This window comes from Acipenser ruthenus, chromosome 7, assembly GCF_902713425.1.
Source record: "Acipenser ruthenus chromosome 7, fAciRut3.2 maternal haplotype, whole genome shotgun sequence".
NCBI classification, from domain to species: domain Eukaryota; kingdom Metazoa; phylum Chordata; class Actinopteri; order Acipenseriformes; family Acipenseridae; genus Acipenser; species Acipenser ruthenus.
In genome coordinates, this window is record NC_081195.1 from 17,207,416 (window position 1) to 17,221,744 (window position 14,329).

A 14,329-nucleotide genomic window follows, 5' to 3' on the forward strand; every position below is an offset into this window, starting at 1 on the left:
AAAAAAAATGTCTTGTAATTCAAACAGTATTATAATTTTTTTTTTAGGTTCGAGGGGCAATTCTGTTCTTAGTGAAGTGTTATATTTAACTACTACCTGAAAAGGCAATATGAACCGTAATTAATTGATTTTTAACTACCAACATGCACAAGATGTGAAGTAATACAGAGATTTATCTGATGTGCTCAGCCAACTGTTCACAACTTCTGTAGGTCAGTAATTGTGGAAAATCTGGTCCCAATTCAGTTCCTGTAAATTTATGGTTTGAATGGCATTGACAATCCTGATACCTCAAGGTCAGTTGTTTACTTATGCTAAATCTACACTGAACAAAAATATAAACGCAACATGCAACAATTTCAAAGATTTTACTGAGTTACAGTTCATGTAAGGAAATCAGTCAATTGAAATAAATTAATTAGGCCCTAATCTATGGATTTCACATGACTGGGAATACAGATATGCATCTGTTGGTCACAGATGCTTTAAAAAAAAAAAAAAAATAAGGTAGGTGCGTGGATCAGAAAACCAGTCAGTATCTGGTGTGACCACCATTTGCCTCATGCAGTGCGACACATCTCCTTCGCATAGAGTTGATTGTGGCCTGTGGAATGTTGTCCCACTCCTCTTCAATGGCTGTGCGAAGTTGCTGGATATTGATGGGAACTGGAACACGCTGTCGTACACGTCGATCCAGAGCATCCCAAACATGCTCAATGGGTGACATGTCTGGTGAGTATGCAGGCCGTGGAAGAACTGGGACATTTTCAGCTTCCAGGAATTGTGTACAGATCCTTGCGATATGGGGCCGTGCATTATCATGCTGAAACATGAGGTGATGGCGGCGGATGAATGGCACGACAATGGGTCTCAGGATCTCGTCACGGTATCTGTGTGCATTCAAATTGCCATCAATAAATTGCAATTGTGTTCGTTGTCCGTAGCTTATGCCTGCCCATACCATAACCCCACCGCCACCATGGGGCACTCTTTTCACAACGTTGACATCAGCAAACCGCTCGCCCACACGACGCCATACACGCTGTCTGCCATCTGCCCGGTACAGTTGAAACCTGGATTCATCCGTAGAGCACACTTCTCCAGCGTGCCAGTGGCCATCGAAGGTGAGCATTTGCCCACTGAAGTCAGTTAGGACGCTGAACTGCAGTCAGGTCAAGACCCTGGTAAGGACGACGAGCACGCAGATGAGCTTCCCTGAGACTTTCTGACAGTTTGTGCAGAAATTCTTCGGTTGTGCAAACCCACAGTTTCATCAGCTGTCCAAGTGGCTGGTCTCAGGCGATCCCGCAGGTGAAGAAGCCGGATGTGGAGGTCCTGGGCTGGCGTGGTTACACGTGGTCTGCGGTTGTGAGGCCGGTTTGACGTACTGCCAAATTCTCTAAAACAACGTTGGAGGCGGCTTATGGTAGAGAAATCAACATTCAATTCTCTGGCAACAGCTCTGGTGGACATTCCTGCAGTCAGTATGCCAATTGCACTCTCCCTCAAAACTTGAGACATCTGTGGCATTGTGTTGTGTGACAAAATTGCACATTTTTTAGTGGCCTTTTATCGTCCCTAGCACAAGGTGCATCTGTGTAATGATCATGCTGTTTAATCAGCTTCTTGATATGCCACACCTGTCAGGTGGATGGATTATCTTGGCAAAGGAGAAATGCTCACTAACAGGGATGTAAACAAATTTGTGCAGAAAATTTGAGAGAAATAAGGTTTATGTGCGTATGGAAAATTTCTGGGATCTTTTATTTCAGCTCATGAAACATGGGACCAACACTTTACATGTGGCATTTATATTTTTGTTCAGTGTAATTATAAAGCACAAGACATCTGAACAATTACTAACAGGACCGCCACTGGTTAGTGACTCACCTTGACAATTTGGTCTTGTTAGTAAATCAAATATGTAAATAGACACTGGATAAATACGTTATACATTTTTAAAGATGGTTTACAGTTAAAACTTTAGTCAGCTACTGCCATCTAGTGGTATTTCTAGTGAATTAATCTGTGTTCTAATCAGTATTGTACCCTGGAATAAAACATCGTAGGGACAAAAGTGATTTACACCACTGATGTTTTCAGGGAAAATACTCAATACAGTATAGATTTAGTGTTGTGAATTCTACAGCAGACAACAATTTATCCGATGGCTTGACAATAATTATTGTATTTGTGGATAAGGTACAGTGCCGTGAACAAGTACTTGCCCCCTGTCTGATTTTCTGCATTTTTGCACATTTTTCACATTGTATTTGGTCAGATTTTTTTGTGGGTTGTAGTAGTATATAGAGGGAGTCTGAGAGAAAAAATGACACCAAAGTGTGGTGCTTCTTTCATTTGTTTGGTGTGCAAGGTAATCGAACATATAATCTTCAGGTGTGAAAAAGCTATTGCCCCACCTAGTTAATTCAACCCAATTAAAGGGATAATTAGGGTCAGCTGTTTGAGTACTTTGGTTAACAACCAGGCCTGATTTGGCCCAGCCCTGCCCAATATAAATCTGACTAACTTTGGCCCTTACCATCAGAGTGAAGTTGTCAGCACACAGGTTCTAGAGGCACATCATGCCACGAACAAAAGAAATTCCTGAAGACCTCCGGAAAAAAGTTGTTGATGTCTAATCAGTCTGGAAAGGGTTACAAAGCCATTTCTAAGGCTCTGGGGCTCCACCGAACCACAGTCAGTCAGAGCCATATTGTCCAAATGGAGAAAGTTTGGGACAGTAGTGAATCTTCCCAGGAGTGGCCGTCCTACCAAAATCTCTCCAAGAGCAAGGCGTAAAATCGTCCAGGAAGTCACAAAGAACCCTAGAACAACATCCAGGGATCTGCAGGCCTCTCTCGCTTCGGCTAAGGTCAGTGTTCATGACTCCCCCATCAGAAAGACACTGGGCAAAAATGGGATTCATGGCAGAGAAGAAAGGCGGAAACCATTGCTCACTAAGAACATGAATGCTCGTCTCAAGTTTGCCAAAAAGCACCTGGATGATCCTCAAGAGTTCTGGAACAATGTTCTATGGACAGATGAGTCAAAAGTGGAACTTTTTGGCCGACATGGGCCCCGTTATTTCTGATGAAAACCAAACACTGCATTCCACAGTAAGAACCTCATACCAACGGTAAAGCATGGTGGTGGTCATGGTTTGGGGATGTTTTGCTGCATCAGGACCTGGACGCCTTGCCATCATTGAAGGAACCATGAATTCTGCTCTGTATCAGAGAATTCTACATGAGAATGTCAGGCCATCCGTCCGTGAGCTGAAGCTGAAGCGCAGCTGGGTCATGCAGCAAGACAATGATCCGAAACACACAAGCAAGTCTACATCAGAATGTTTGAAGAACAAAAAATTTAAAAGTTTTGGAATGGCCTAGTCAAAGTCCAGACCTAAACCCCATTGAGATGTTGTGGCAGGACCTGAAACGAGCAGTTCATGCTCGAAAACCCACAAATGTCACTGAGTTGAAGCAGTTCTGCATGGAGGAGTGGGCCAAAATTCCTCTAATCAATAACTAGATGGTAACTTTACAAGTAAAGTTGTGGGGCTTGCTTTATTGGGAAAGTGGTCAAAGTAGCTGATTTGTGTCAAAAGTCACATTGTTTACTAATTGTCTCATGCTTAGAATGTGCTAGAATTTGAAATTTGAAACTCAAAGTTCTATGACAGTTAATTCAACAGTGGGAAGTAGCCTACTGAAAGAAGTTGATGCGGTTACTAAAACAGCTGTACCTCTTGATTGATAGACGCCATTCATGTTTTGATTTCAGATTTGAATAGCAGAGAAGCAGAGGAAGATTCCATATGCTCTAACTTTTTGTCTTACTTGTTGGGAAAGTGGTCAAAGTAGCTGATTTGTGTCAAAAATTACATCATTTACAGTAAATAGAATGCTGGAAGTCTGGGAGTTTTTAAACAATGGGGAGCTTTAGAATGTTGAAAAAAGTCCCATTAAAGTGAATGAAGATGGACAAAAAAAGGACAAAAAGCTTAATAGTTTAAAAAGTATGAAAGATATCAAAAAGTTGTATACAAGCACACTATTCCAGACCGGTCTACACGTTTTAAAGTTTGAAAGGCGTCTGTAGATTAAACGGTGTAAGAGGAGTAGCGTGCCAAAGAATAATAATAAGAAGAAGAAGAAGAAGAAGAAGAAGAATGTCGAAGAAGAAGAAGAAGAAGAATGTCAAAGATTTAAAGTGGGGACTCTTGCTTCGCAAGCCCCACTAACTACAGGAAGCGTTTGGTTGCAGTTATTGCTGCTAAAGGTGGCATAACCAGTTATTGAGTCTAAGGGGGCGATTACTTTTTCACACGGGGGCATTGGGTGTTGCATAACTTTCTTTAATAAATAAATGAAATATGTATCAAATTTTTGTGTTATTTGTTCACTCAGGGTCCCTTTTATCTAATATTAGGTTTTGGTTGAAGATCTGATAACATTCCGTGTCAAAAATATGCCAAAATGCAGAAAATCAGACAGGGGGCAAATACTTTCACGGCACTGTATATTACAGATTATAATACAGGTTAATAGAATATCAAGAGTAGGGGGACCAGATCATGAAAGAAACAAGAACTGAAGAGCAATATTAAAGGCCAATGATGACCTAAGAGCTCATTAAGAAGGTCACCCATCTGTTACTCTGGGTCTAGTAATATGTTTGATGTAATACTAGTCTTTCAAAAGATAATGTCTTAAAATCAAAGGGGAGGGTAATGCCTGAATAAGCGATCAACAACACAGTTAATCAGCACACTGCAGGCTGCTTCTTTTGCATATTACAATTGCGAGGGCAAAAGATCAAAGTCGTATGAATAGAGTCAGCACTGTACATAAATATTAGAATCGGCTTTCAAGGGCATGGAGCAGCTGATAAATTGCGTATTACAAATCAAATAAGATCTTAAAAAGGGCTGAAGCAGGAGAACTAGGGATATGTGGGCAATCCCACTAATTTTTTCAATGCTCCCATCAAGGTCTGGCACCTAACACGTTAATTATTTAGAATCAGGTTTTAATTGATGGACAAAATACTCCAAAAGACCAAGCTTATCACCAGACAATATAATAAATGGAAGCTTGAACAGGCTACTTGAATGTCATCGTTTGAATATGCAATCAAAGTGGACTAAAAACAGTATAAGCTTACCTGACTACAATATCAGAGAATACAAATATATAGTTTTAATGCATTTAAATTATATATATATATATATATATATATATATATATATATATATATATATATATATATTTCACAGTAGCGTTCCTTCAAATAGATTAGCTATTGGAAATTGATGCACCATTCCTGTTAGCTTATGCCTTTCCCCTGCAAAATTAGAGCTATCAGTATAAAAAGTAGACCACCCTGACCTGAATCCTCCATGTATTCATGTAAAAATATAATTGCAGCATACGACAGATGGGTTCCTCCATATATCCCCTGATTCTGGTACCCTCGTTAACTTAAAAAGAATGTCCTAACCAAGGATTGAACACACTGCTTGCTATGATGAAAAGTAAACAATATCAGCATTTGATAAATCCATTTTAATGGAAAATGTAAAACCTCTTTCAACTTCAAATGTAGAAAGCATGTACCACTTGCACTTAACAAATTTGAAGCAAGCCATGTTTTAAAAAAATACATCATTGAATGTATATATTTACACAGCATAATATGTTTTGATAATAGTCATTTCAAATTTAAAAGTTCACCATAACAATTTAACACAATTGTCTTGAATAAATTACAGCTTTTGTAAATTGTCTTCAATTTTACAGTGAATACTTTTTTAAATGCTTAAGTGTTTGTGTTATTCATTTAGTCATTTTTGCTTTACATTACAGAACTTTACATTGTTTACAATAGTTTGGCAGTTAGTTTTTCAAAAGATATGACATGATGGCTGTGCGATTCAGCAAAGGTTCCCCAAGCACAGGCGATTGCTGGTGTCTGTAGTCTCCCTCACAGTAACTGTCTCAATGTAGTGAACAGTATCAGACTGATATTAGCAAACTGTACAAGTCACATTTACATTTGTTCTATAACATAGCACTCTGTAATTCTTTTCAAAAATAAATACATCATTTGATTTTTTTGTTCATTTAAACAAACTTATTATACAGTATAATACAAAAAATAGCACAGTGCCGTTTTTAATAGATTATCTTTAGTCTTGCATTGAAATCATAGTTGTGATCCATTGGGCTATACTGTAATGGTGTTGGTAACAAATACCATTTAAGTCTGCTTGGCACTGTAGGTTCATGATGCTAAGGTTAGTGCATCCACATGATGAAGAACTCCAGCTACCCCCAGTCTTCAAGACCAATAAGGAGAAAATGTAAAAACTGTCAAGAGTTTTCTTCCATATCTTCAAGCTCTTCATCACAGAACCTTTTTAAACTTCCAATGGCATCTTTTACTGTATGATAATAGATATTTTTGACCTATAAAAAAAAGAAAATCCTTTTATTTCTCAGACTCATTTACCAAGGAGCATTAGATTTTTTGATAAAAGGAAAAAAATAATTTTTCCTCAGGAAAGAAAAAAATCTGGTAAAACTCCTTTTGACAAGGACTGTGGGATAATGCTGGGCAAAAAACCTTCAGTGCAGAAAAGAGCACCTATTTAACACTCTTACCTGTAGTTTATCTTCATAGTTAATCTCTTCTTTAGATGATCTTAGTTCCTGTGTTAAGTGAAATGAGTGCACCACATGTTCTGGAGACACAAAGTCATTAATCACTTGAACGCAACTGTGAAGATTCTGCACCTGCAAAACCACAAGAATAACTTAAAATAGTACATCAGTTTTATCAAAAAGGAAGGAAGTCAACTTCCTTTGCAAATACTGTAAGCACCCTGAAATCACATTCAGTATTCATTATATATAAAAAATGCAGTCTATCTTATGGCAACCTCAGTCAAACATTGGGATAATTCAATTCAATCATTGTGTATTCCACAGGTCCTTATTTGGTTACTAACTAAATGTAAGAAATGTTTCCCCTTTCTGATTACTGCCTGATGGCATACATACAAAAGGCAGAGTTGCAAGAATATATTTGAAAAGTTTGTGTCTTCTGTTCAGAAACCATTTCCTCTAAATATGGCTTTATTTTTTTTCATCATTATTATTATTATTATTATTATTATTATTATTATTATTATTATTATTATTATTATTATTATTATTATTAAACAATTACTGCATTTCAGGGACTATCAGCAAAACATAATAAACAGTAACACTAGTTTTTAGATTTACACTTCTTATAGTAGCTTTGTATTGCACAAGATTTGTGCTAAATATAATTTTGGAAAAGATACTGTGGCTGTGGTAGATGTACTTCAAATTGTAAAGCATTGGTACAGGTGATTTTGGGGGCATTTACAGTATTTAAGATGCTACAAACATAATTAAAGTTGTAGGATGTATGTTTCATTGAATCTTTTTGGTCTCAACGACTGTGGATAGGAGTACTTGATATATTTTACAGGTGTGTAATATTTATTGAATTTAAAATACAGTACACCTAAAATGTTGTACAAATAAAAAATGTAAAGTACATAATGAAACTAATATAAAAGTGTGCAAGGTGAATCATATCCATTTGTCCTTCTGCCACATGGTCCCCTTGCAAGATTCTCAGTGGGCTTATCCGGTATTATTCACTATGTAAACCTTATTATAAGTAGAGGCTCACCTGATGAATTGCCCCTGCAGGAATAATGACAGAATCACCAAGGAACTGTACAACAGTCCAGCCCTGAACACCATGCTCTTCAAACAACCTTTGTCTCAGCTTTCTGGTCAGGTACCAGTTCTGATCACGGATAGGATCATGTTCTTGGGGGACCTCCAAGCCTTCCTCCTTTGCAGTCTGCAGTGCAGATACAGGGAAAAAAACAAAACAAAACATATATTTTTTTTAAAAATAAAAAATAAATAAGTTAGTTACATACACACCCCATGTAAATACAAAATTAGTGCCATCATTAAAAAGGAAAATGTAGATCCACCTATGATCAACTGCATGTATAGTTAAAATGTATGACATACGAACGAATGAAGGCCCCCCCCCCCCCAGATTCAGATGCCCTCAATAACTTGTGATATAGGGTGTTCTAACCAAGTTTAGTCACAAATCATGAATCTGTTTTAAAAATAAATAAATCCACAACATTAAAAAAGAACAGAACTCTGCTTTCAAAACAATCTGCCCTGAAAAAACACACACTCAATGAAGGCATCACATTGTATGGGATGAGATCAAACTTATTTTTCTAGCACAATTAAATTATTGCTATTTTTTTGTAACCTTTTGCAGAAAGTCTTTAATTTTCTCAGCATCTTTGTTCCCATAAATGTGCCACAAGGCCCCTGGAGTCTCAGTAGAGTCCTTTAGTCTCCTCTTCATGTTCTCATCCAAATCTTCTTCTTCCAGTCTTTTCAACACGCCTACAAAAGAAAACACTGTTTTCTTGCACTGTTCCACAACAAAAATAAATACATAATAAACCTGCCATCTGAAACACACACTTGAAGAAAATGTTATCCCACCATTTCAACACTGCTGACCAAACAGAGATCTAAGAAAAAAATTATTCTAGAAATGGTACCCCAATTTAACACAGCGAACAAGTCTCAGGTAAGCTTAACATTTTAATGACTCACTATAAAGCATAGACACTATTTATTTTCGTAATTGTATGTTTATCAGCTACTTACAGTAGTTTTCAACATATTTCTTACCTGTTTTAGAAAGGACTCCATTTCCTTTGGCTACTCCGACATAAACAAGCACGTTGACTATATCAGAAACCTCCAAGTGCAGGTTGGCTGTTCCGAAATCATGTTCCTTAGAAGCAGTGACACCTGGCACAGAATCATGAGCAGCTGATTAGACATGGTAAAATCTACTAACTTTAATAAAAAGAAAAAAAAAAACATTCTTGCAACAGCCTCTTAGTTACTTGCACATACCATATGCACAGCACAGTCTGGGTCCAAGGTCTGGCCGCACAAAAAAAGTAGGCAAACGGGATGCCAAGTTAAGTTTTCCCTCTGGGTCTGAATACTCAGGCAGGGGTAAGTTTCGCATCAAGTCATCATACCTAGAAATATTTATAAAAAATTATCTAAAACTGTCAGAAATGAAAAATACTAAAATCAAACTTTAAAAGGCAAAAAAAATAAATAATAAAAATAACAATAATAATAAATCTTCAACAGAAACTAATTGAAATAAAGCTATTTTACCTAGAAGGCATTAGGGCCATGAATTCTTCTCCAGATGGCCAATCTTTCAAGCGATATACCATAGTTTCTCCATCCTTTGACTTAAGTCTTTCTAAATTGAAAAGCAAAACAAACAAAAAAGAATATAGATATCAGTTTCAAACTGCTTTTTTTTTTTTTTTTTTTTTTTAATAACACACAATTAAGTAAGGTATGCTTACTTGTTAGATCCTCAAATCCATCCCAAAATTCCTTGATGCTCGAGTTAGAAACCACTCCATCTTTGCAGTTTAAGAGGTCTCCCTGATGATCTGCAAACTCCTGGTTAAATGACTCTGCCTTCCACAGACTGGCATTCAATTTCTTATGAACCCCTGACACAAGAACAGGCTGAAACAATAAAATATGCATCACAATTAAACACCCTTAAGAGTAGTATAACTTGCCCAATCATCACAATTTCATGCATAAAACATAATCATTACTAATATCATTGACATATTGAACGGTATTCTGGAGAAGGCTGTGAGGGTTTGGAATTTAATCATGCTGATGTTCAGCGTATTAATTACAATTCATAAATAAGGGTTTGCATTTGTTTGCATTGATTGCTTGTTTATTTATTTTCTATTTCCTAATAGGGCAAAAATGGGGCAGCAGTGTGGAGTAGTGGTTAGGGCTTTGGACTCTTGACTAGAGGGTCGTGGGTTCAATCCCAGGTGGGGACACCGCTGCTGTACCCTTGAGCAAGGTACTTTACCTAGATTGCTCCAGTAAAAACCCAACTGTATAAATGGGTAATTGTATGTAAAAATATTGTGATATCTTGTTACAATTGTAAGTCGCCCTGGACAAGGGTGTCTGCTAATAAATAAATAAATAAATAATATAACCTCTAACTGATTTACGGACGCAACAACAGATCTCTAAAATAAGTTTTAGAGTCAATCTCATATTCCTTTAACTAGATGCACTTTGGCACCTCAGAGATTTGTGTCTTGTAAGCTTGTGTGATGGGAACTTTATTGAGAGAATCATACAATGGAGCTGTGTATCCGCTGTAAAGATTTTAATGGGCAGACATTCAATCAAAGTGGCAGTAAAATGATTAATCTTTACTGGAAAACACCAGTATCTGAAAGAGACTACATGAAATTATGGAATGTACATATGTGCCAATTAAGACAATAACTTAGTGTTCTGTGTAGAGAGCCAAATATACTATAAACAAACTATACTTGACTTTCAAATACTAAATGCTGTTTTTTAAAAATCATACTAATGACAGGCATTGTAATGTGTAACATTCTGAAGAAAGGAAAAAACAGTTAGAGTTCTTTGTTTCTCCTATTTTTTTGGCTCCGGTGAATAAACTTCATTTACGTGTGGTCCTGTTCTTTATTTTCATTCTGGGCCAGTACTAACCTGCCCTTGTTTCCAACACTCCCTGAACAGTTTCCAGTTGTTACAGTTCCTGTGGTCTTTGAGCCAAAGCATACGCCGATCACAGAGCCAGGAATGCGGGATATCAGAGTGCAGTCTACTGGACTCGTCTGAGGTGGACTTCTTCCTGTCATGTTTATTCTCCTCATTCAGTTCGTGTTTAAGATTTAGCTTTGCTGTTCTGTTTGCTGGAATCTTGTTCTCGACCACTGAAGCAATGATGTCATCCAGAATATTAGGTATGCTTCTTACACCTTTTCCAGTCTAGGAAAAAAAAAAATTACATTTCAAAGCCTCATGCGCATACCTAATTTTTCACAGTATCAAGAAAACACAGTGTAGTTTCTCTGGATAAAAGTTTTTCATTAAGTATGTGGAAAACTACAAAGCCATATGTAATTCCATATGTTAACATAACATTGCTCAGCAGGTTGACTTTATGAAGCAAAATGTGTTCATTCCATAGCTGTACATTTATTTTTACCAGAGTTTTTTCACTTAAATGTAGTTTGGCAATAAAAAGCCACTCACTTGTGTCCCTGAAGAGTAGACAGGAGCAAATGCAATGCCAGCATCAGTAGAGCCCAGCCGTAGTTTGCCAGCTGTTGTCGTGAGCAAGTCTCTGAGGGTCGAGCCTTGCTCATTGCTGTTGGCCACTAGTGAGGAAGATTTGCAGTTCAAAGACTCTAAACTGTCTGTCTGTTCCTTTTCTTCCTTCACTTGCTTGCTGAGTGGGGATTCTTTGTTTTCTGCAACAAAGGAAGATTTCAGAGGCATGAGCTCATCACTTACTTTCATTTAAGCACAATTTTATTTTTTGTATGAGGTTAGTCAACAAAAAAAGAAAACTATTAATCCTAAAAATCCTCTATCTTGCTTTCTCATATTTCAGCAACGATTTATTTATTTTTAACCAGGATTGCAATTTCAGACCCACACGCACATTAATAACATACATCCCCGACACAGCTACTCGTACCATAGAAAGTAGATGACCTACATCCACGGTATTTACATGTTAAAAACCAAGTGTGATATACGGGCAGCCATCGATAACATGTACTCAATGAATTCATTAAACAAATGTATTCACAATTGGATGATCGGTTCTTCAGATAGATGTCAAACTAACATGGAACTTAAGACTGTACAGACGCCTCCACTCCAAATCCCCTGAAGAGGATAATAATAATAAAAAAAGTTTTTTTCTGCAAATTTCTGTTTTTCTGCTGAATCAGCTTAGATTCAAAAGGCATGTTTTATTTATTTTTTTAAACAAGACTTTCAACAGCCTTTCAAATATTTAACTTGACATTTTTATGCAGCACTCAACTCATATGGGATGACAACAGCTACAAAGGAACTTCAGGTTTTAACCACCCTTTAAACTTCAGCTGCAGAAATGGAATAGCACTTCATTTGAGATTTGAACAATGTCTGGCTTATTGACAGCTTCACATGCTGACAAAGCTTACCAGCTGGAACAAACTACTAATGCAATATCCATTAGCATTGGCATTATCAGTCCATTAGCACCACGGTCCTGATTTTCTTTTTCCACCTTACCTTTCTTTTCTTCTCTGGCTTTCTGCTCTGCTAAGTCTGCCAGGAAGTGCAAAGGAGACTGGGATTCTGGCGGAGTTAACTTGCTGTCTGTGCTTGTGTCGCTTCCAGGACTGTTACTACCATTTGTTTCGAGTTTTGGCATTGCATTCTGTTGCTGAAACTCAGGCTTGCACAGAGAAATTTTGTTGCTGTGATTAAGGACATTCTGCAATACCTACAACACAAAAACTATGTTTCAAAATAGATATCCATTTCATGACCTATGTACAATATCTCCCTAGACTCTGATAACTTATGGTAAAGAAAATCCCTTACCACATTTTATCATAACTGCTTAAGCGATTGTATGTACATACTGATGTCTCCAATATAACTCAGGAAATCGGGGGAAATGCATTCCCAGCTAATTGTTAATTATTTAATTTATTCAGGGCCTGTCAGGCGCGTCAGGTCTAATTTATATTCACACAAGCTGTTTATTTTACACACGCCGTTTAAAAGTAATTTTATTCACAGTAAAACAGGTTTAAAGGACACTGCATATCAACAGGACACTCAGTACTGCATATCCAGCCCCGCCCCACCCCTTGTTCACTCTATTTTTCACATATCTCTTCATAGTCGTGCATACTGATAAATCATCTCCTGATCATTCGATTTATCACCAAACTCCTCAATAATGCTATCCAAGTCTATTTAATTACTATAATATCTCAAACAAGCTTGGCAAATGTCCACGATTTTCTTTGAGCGATGGATGAGGAAGCAGCTATCTTGTTTGTTTATGTCTGTGTTATGTCTGTGGTGTATTGCTCAGATCCGCCTCCTTTTATTCCCCGGCTTCTCTCAGACTATCTCAGCCATAGAAAGGTTTTCTCGGCTTTTTCTGGAGAAAAACCGACTAGGGACCTGTGATTGATGCCTTTTGCCGCAAAGGGTTAATCTACAAAATATACACCACCCACAACAGAACATGCAGTTTGGATTGCAGTTTTATTTGTATCTCTGAGCTGTGGTTATATACACATTAGAATACATTGTTGCAGAAATTTAGAGAAGATTAGTTTGGTTCAGCTACAAAATTTATATATGCCATCTTGTTTGACAGTGCTTTTGTTTTCCTTTGTTTTTTCTTAAACCAGCTGCTCCAAATACATTGTAATGTCATATCGTTATATCATTTAGGATTTTGCTGTCCTGTTTTTTGTTTCTATTTCGCAACTGTACCTGTGAAACTCCATTGGTGGCAGGGTGCTTGCCAAGCTGTATATTCTGTTTGCCCGCACAAGGACAGTGGGATTTAATGCAATACTTGTCTCTCAGTGTGTGCATCACATCCACTAGATCTGTCAAAACTGATATAAAAAAAAAAAAGAAAAAAGAAACAAACCACAGTTTGTGAACAAAATAACAGGTCACTTGTGCCAGATTAACCATTACATTTTTGCTTAATACAATTCTTAATTAATATCATATAGTATCTGTAGTACACAAAAACAAATGAACATTTACATAAACAGATTACAATTGCATTAAAAAATGACCATTATTTTTTTGAATTTGTAGCCCTTTGAAAACACTAATTACATTTTATCTGCTAAAGCTGAAATTACACAAGCCTGGTAAACATTCACAGTACAAGCATTGGGTCGTACCAGTTCCTGGAATAATCTGTGTTGGCATCAAGTGCTTGTGATCATGAGGCTGTCCCTTGACGCACTTCATCCAAGCATACAGCTCTTTGTCTAAAACACAACACAAGCTGTGTTACTTGCTTTGTAAAATAGATTTCATATTTCTTTCAAACAACTAGCACATTTTTTTTATTATTAGAATTTCATCGTAAAAGTGATACTGCACAAAAGAAAACCTCACTTATGTTTAAAAGAATATGTAAAGCTTTAACAATAGACAACATAATATTTAACATTTCACTGTATTTTTTCTTTAACAATCTGTACTATTCCACACAGTATTTCAGCTCAGGGCTAGTATTGTCCCTTTAGCATGCTTGAAGTACCGACCAGAACAAATAAATAAAGATGATGACA

General features: G+C 37.1%; 1 protein-coding gene across 3 annotated transcripts in view; it reads right to left on the reverse strand.

The window, feature by feature from the left end:
• Positions 1 to 5,555: 5,555 nt before the first annotated feature.
• The window catches only part of LOC117415444 (probable JmjC domain-containing histone demethylation protein 2C), a 123,940-nt gene continuing 115,166 nt past the window's right edge, over positions 5,556 to 14,329 (reverse strand). For 2 of the 3 annotated variants that reach the window (XM_059026498.1, XM_059026499.1), the window contains 13 exons: positions 13,934 to 14,023; positions 13,506 to 13,633; positions 12,279 to 12,492; positions 11,244 to 11,461; positions 10,695 to 10,976; positions 9,491 to 9,659; positions 9,291 to 9,381; positions 9,015 to 9,145; positions 8,784 to 8,927; positions 8,350 to 8,489; positions 7,735 to 7,911; positions 6,669 to 6,800; positions 5,556 to 6,473 (listed from right to left, as the gene is read on the reverse strand). In XM_059026498.1, coding sequence (XP_058882481.1) covers positions 6,378 to 6,473; positions 6,669 to 6,800; positions 7,735 to 7,911; positions 8,350 to 8,489; positions 8,784 to 8,927; positions 9,015 to 9,145; positions 9,291 to 9,381; positions 9,491 to 9,659; positions 10,695 to 10,976; positions 11,244 to 11,461; positions 12,279 to 12,492; positions 13,506 to 13,633; positions 13,934 to 14,023 — 2,012 coding nt within the window. In that variant the 3' untranslated portion in view covers positions 5,556 to 6,377. The remainder of the gene's footprint in view (positions 6,474 to 6,668; positions 6,801 to 7,734; positions 7,912 to 8,349; positions 8,490 to 8,783; positions 8,928 to 9,014; positions 9,146 to 9,290; positions 9,382 to 9,490; positions 9,660 to 10,694; positions 10,977 to 11,243; positions 11,462 to 12,278; positions 12,493 to 13,505; positions 13,634 to 13,933; positions 14,024 to 14,329) is intronic. The other variant, XM_034025798.3, reaches the window with a different exon arrangement.